Source organism: Taurulus bubalis (genome assembly GCF_910589615.1).
Source record: "Taurulus bubalis genome assembly, chromosome: 7".
Taxonomy (NCBI): Eukaryota; Metazoa; Chordata; class Actinopteri; order Perciformes; family Cottidae; genus Taurulus; species Taurulus bubalis.
In genome coordinates this window covers 26,362,094-26,366,904 of record NC_136595.1, presented here as the reverse complement: position 1 = coordinate 26,366,904, position 4,811 = coordinate 26,362,094, and the positions used below count along the sequence as shown (strand labels likewise).

Sequence of the window (4,811 nt, the reverse complement as noted above, 5' to 3'; positions counted from 1 at the left end):
TAGCTTTAGATTAACCACGAAGAAATTTGAGGTTTTTTTGGTAGGAAATACAATACAATACACTTTTAACATCTTCTGTCTACAGTATTTGCAGTCTTTGTGCTAAGCTAGGCTAAGCTAACCGGCTGCTGGTATAGCTTTACATATAACAGACAACAAAAGATTAGTATTCTCATCTAACACTCAGCAAGAAAGCAAACACATCAAACTATTTCTTCAACAATTTTACTCTATACTAAGCTAAAAAGGTAAAGAAAAAAAACACAATTTGGTAAAGATGGAAATTCACTTTGACTCTCTTCGGTCTACAGTAAAGGTTTTGGAGTGGAACCTGGAGTACAAAGACTACAAGGACCAGCTGGTGGACCAGGCGGCCCTGATGCTGACGCTGTCGGGCCGCGTCAAAGAAACGCAGCAGGTCCTCGCCACTCAGTTCAGTTTCCGCCTCAGGACCCCAGACCTCATCATAACGGTGAGCCGCCAAACAACACGGCACAGAAATATCACTGGTAAGAAGATTAAGATGTGAATTCTGATCTGACTTTTTTTTCATTAATTTTTTTACAGCAAATCGGAAAGGCAGTGGTAGGAGAAAAGATGGCGGTAGAGATTTCCTTTACTAACCCCCTACCACAGGTGCTGAAAGCGGTGATTTTCCACGTTGAAGGACTGGGCCTCCTAACTGCTCGAAAGATTCAATATGGGTGAGGGGCGGAGGGAGGAAATCGACTTTTCTATATCTCTTTTAGCTCCATCTTCTGTGATTCACACTGTCATGTCCTGTCCTACCCTCAGAGATATTGGCAGTCGTCAATCCGTGTCTCTGACTGAGCGACTCGTCCCCTCTCTGGCCGGACACAGGACATTTCTGGCCTCCTTGGACTGCAAGCAGCTCACACAGGTTCACGGCGTGACCGACATCACGGTGGAGGAATAAAACAACAGCACTTCATAGCGATGCATTCATATGGAAGGCTTTTATAAAAATGACGAAGAGTAAAAATTGGACACAAACTTTTATATTCTATGAAAACCAGTATTAGCTCAAACTCATCCCTTTTTTTTATGTCGTCCCTTAAACCCTCGTGTTGTCTTCGGGTCAAAATGACCCATCAACACATATACACTCGTACACGGGTCATTTTGACCCGAATTTTGTAAAAACAGGCACTACATTATGATTTTATTGGGTTTTTTTAGGTCTATGTTCATATAGAATGAATGCATATTTTGCTTACTTTGCTATGTGTTAACAGAAATAATTGTTATTTAAATGTCTAAATACGGCTGCAAATGCTCTTGTATTATTTAAACAATTTGAAATGTAGTCTTGCGTCCGGTGATTTGTTGCGACATTACAAAGATTAAGATTACCGTATCTGCTGCGACCATTTCATCAGAGCTCGTTGGTCTAGCGTAACTCTAGCGTGTCGCTGGCATTCGGCCGACTGACTAGTGAAGCTTCTGTGTTGTCTTCGGGTCAAAATGACCCTGTATATGTATGTATGTGTGTTGATGGGTCATTTTGACCCCAAGACAACACGAGGGTTTTAACTAACTACTGACAGCGAGCTAACAGACAGGTAACCACCTGACTGGCCTTAAACGAGTGTTAGGACTCCACAGAGCTAACGCTAACATTTCCGCTACGTCCATCCTAGATTGTTCACCTTGAATAAAGTAAACATTTCCTCTGGTTTAGCTGGCTAGCTTCATGCATGTCAGGTTTTCATCGTAGCCAAAACGATCAACAATATTTGAAAAAGAAAATGCTATCGATCAAATTTATCTTTAACTGTTTTGTGTGCGTCTTGTCCATAGAATGAATCCACAAAGTGGACTTGGTCACTTTGATGTTGACCGATTGGTTTGTGGACTTGTTGGAGGGCCTGCAATTTAATGTGAATCCATCATAGACTGAGCTCTGGATTGATACTTGTCCTTAGGTACAAGTCACCAGATAGAGAACCTTGTGGTGAATAGGCAACACACATGCACACATGTAGCTGTGTCATCAGGTTCTAGGGGCCTAGCCTATAAACAAACGCATGTAGCTGTGTTCACAGACGTGCTGCAGAACAAAGCAGGGTTTATATACTTTTCTCTGCATTATCTATCTTTTATACGGATGTTTTATTTCTTATAATACAGCTTTTTAAAGGCTACGGTGTTTTTAGGGCTGCAGACCGCATAACGGGGGCAGCTCTCAACCTTGTGGTAGAATACGTATATAGTGTGTTTACTCTACAATATAATCCATGTTTGATGTATGTAACTGATATAATCTGCACGACAATGCAATTCCTTTTTTACATGCTTTATCAAGAAGTCTTGTATTAATGTGTACTACTGAGAGGTCACTGATTGTCTTAAGCTATATGAGCAGGTGTTGCCGACTTGTCCTGAGTGTCAGTATAAATTGATCCTAAACAATTCTAGCCAGAGCCTAAAGTTAAGCCCTTGAGGTGAGTTGAGCTCCGCCCCCACGACTACTCACACTGATATGAACTCATTCATTCCCTTAACGCATTGGCTCAGATAAGGAGAGAAATATAACTGGGCAGTTTCTGCAGAGAGACACTTCTGCCTGAGCACGTGAACAAATTCAACCAAAAGCTTCTCCAGATAAAGTGACTAAATTAACTCGATTTAACAGACAGTTTTGAGATATCTAGTTTGTCCTTTTGGCCGTGTCCATCGTGTTTTATTACAACCAGAAGTAACACTAGAGGGAGCTGTGCAACCGAATGCTAAATAAGGAATTTTTAGGCAACCAAACATTTTATAATTGTAGGAGGAGTCGCCCCCTGGTGGTCAGGAGAGAGAATGCAAGTGTTATACACCTCTGCATTGGCCTCACCTTTAACACCCATGGTACCGCCTGCTTCTCAATGTTGTTTTCGAAAACACATTACACACCCAAAATATGAGTGTTGGGAGGTAGACAACCATACCTGTACACCAGTAAGATTTAAGAAGTGCCCAACTATTTACATAATTTGATCACATTAGTAATAATAACATGATGTTAATGTTACACTTGTTTAATATCATTGATAATCGGACGGGAGGAAAAAATATATCAAATACGATACAAAATAAATGCATTGTGGGACGTTTGCGAGATGGAAGGTAGACCTAACCTTAACAAAATAATGGATATACAACTGCAATCAAACCTGAACATTAATCTCTGACAAAGTAATCAATGTAAAATAGTGTGAGTCCATGGTTGGAGACACTCTGCTACACCCACGCAGATCAAATGGTCTGAACGCAGCTCGTTACGGAGCCACTTCCACTCCAAGTATAATTTCCTTTAGTCAATGTTGGTGTGTTTGCTGAGACGAAAGCTCCACTGTTTAATATCTATATGTTTTATTTGAGATGTTGTTTGAGAAATGCTTGTTTGCTTGTGTTCAGTCTTCCCGCTCGCTCAGGTTTTCTGTTTAGTCTATTTCTGAGTCACTAATCCCGGTACAGTGTTCGTCACTTCCAAAGAAGGGAACGTGTACTTGTTTATCCACAGTGTGTATGTTTTGATTATGCCTCTGGAGAGGGTGCGTTTGATTCATATCTTTTTGGCAAAGTAAACCTGGCTGATTGGCTCCAAATGAAGGCAGATTGATGCCTTCGGGGTTTTGTGTCATTAGTCGTCTGCAGAGGACCCAAAGTGATGAAGCTGAATGGTTTCTGCTTTCTGTGGCCGGTCAAAACAAAAATAAATAATAATAATATATATATATACACTTCAGGGAAATCAACGCCTGCATGCTGGTCCATGCTTCCCACTCACACTAGCAACAGTCCTCCAAGTTCAACATTGTATAAATGCATAAATCAAGGAATATGGAAGTGTAGAAATTGAGCTAATGTGTGATTATAAAACGTATAATTGTAATTTAATACTTATAATTTCCATTATGTTTTATTTCCTTGCCTGTCTCTACGTTCCCATAAAACTAAACTGTGTCCTCGAGAACGTTTGGAGGGAAACGTAATCGTCTTCAGGATTGTGTTCACAGGTTTTAACACGTCGATAACACATTGTCAATTGAGAAAAAAATTATATATATATATATATATATACAGTATAAGATATGGTATTGACTTTCGGGATAACAAGTTAGCTCCTGTGCTAAGTAGCTGATATCGTCACTTTCCACGTACCACATTACAGCTTGATTACGTGACTGTCATTTAAAGACACATCATGAAAAATGTCCTTTTCTCAGAGCTTGTGTGAATACATTTGTGTATCTGGAGCGTCTACCAACCCACAAAATGTGAACTAGGTCAACCCAGCGTGGCACTTTTTTTTCTGTGAGCTGCCTTGATGTGAAAACATGTGATTCAAACGAGGCTGAAGAGACGTCACGGCTTCATAAAGTGTCACGTCACCGGTGTTCAACACAAATGTAACACAGAACATGGGGGTGATTGATTCGTTTCACTGAGGCATTCGCCGGGAGGATGTCTATTTTATAGGTGAGAATTACAATTCTGTAATTACTGAAAAGATCTTTATGAAAACACACCATCATCCCTTTATAAAAACATATATATATATATATATATTTATTTATATATATATATACATATATATATGTATATATATATATGTATATGTATTTATTTATATATATACATGTATTTATTTATATATATATATATATATGTATTTATTTATATATATTTATATATATATATATATATATATATATATATATATATATATATATATATATATATATAACTACTACTATAACAACTACTTTCCCACCATAATTCCTTTGCAAGCCACTCGCACA

The 4,811-nt window shown here is 38.8% G+C and overlaps 1 protein-coding gene across 1 annotated transcript in view; it reads left to right on the top strand.

The window, feature by feature from the left end:
- Nucleotides 1–1,642, top strand: part of LOC306738922 (protein-glutamine gamma-glutamyltransferase K-like) — a gene marked incomplete at its 5' end in the record, with an annotated part of 17,666 nt that extends 16,024 nt beyond the window's left edge. Inside the window, 3 exons of the mRNA XM_079220850.1 lie at nucleotides 312–472; nucleotides 568–704; nucleotides 796–1,642. Of these exons, the coding sequence (XP_079076976.1) occupies nucleotides 312–472; nucleotides 568–704; nucleotides 796–937 (440 nt within the window). The 3' untranslated portion in view covers nucleotides 938–1,642. The remainder of the gene's footprint in view (nucleotides 1–311; nucleotides 473–567; nucleotides 705–795) is intronic.
- Nucleotides 1,643–4,811: the final 3,169 nt, after the last annotated feature.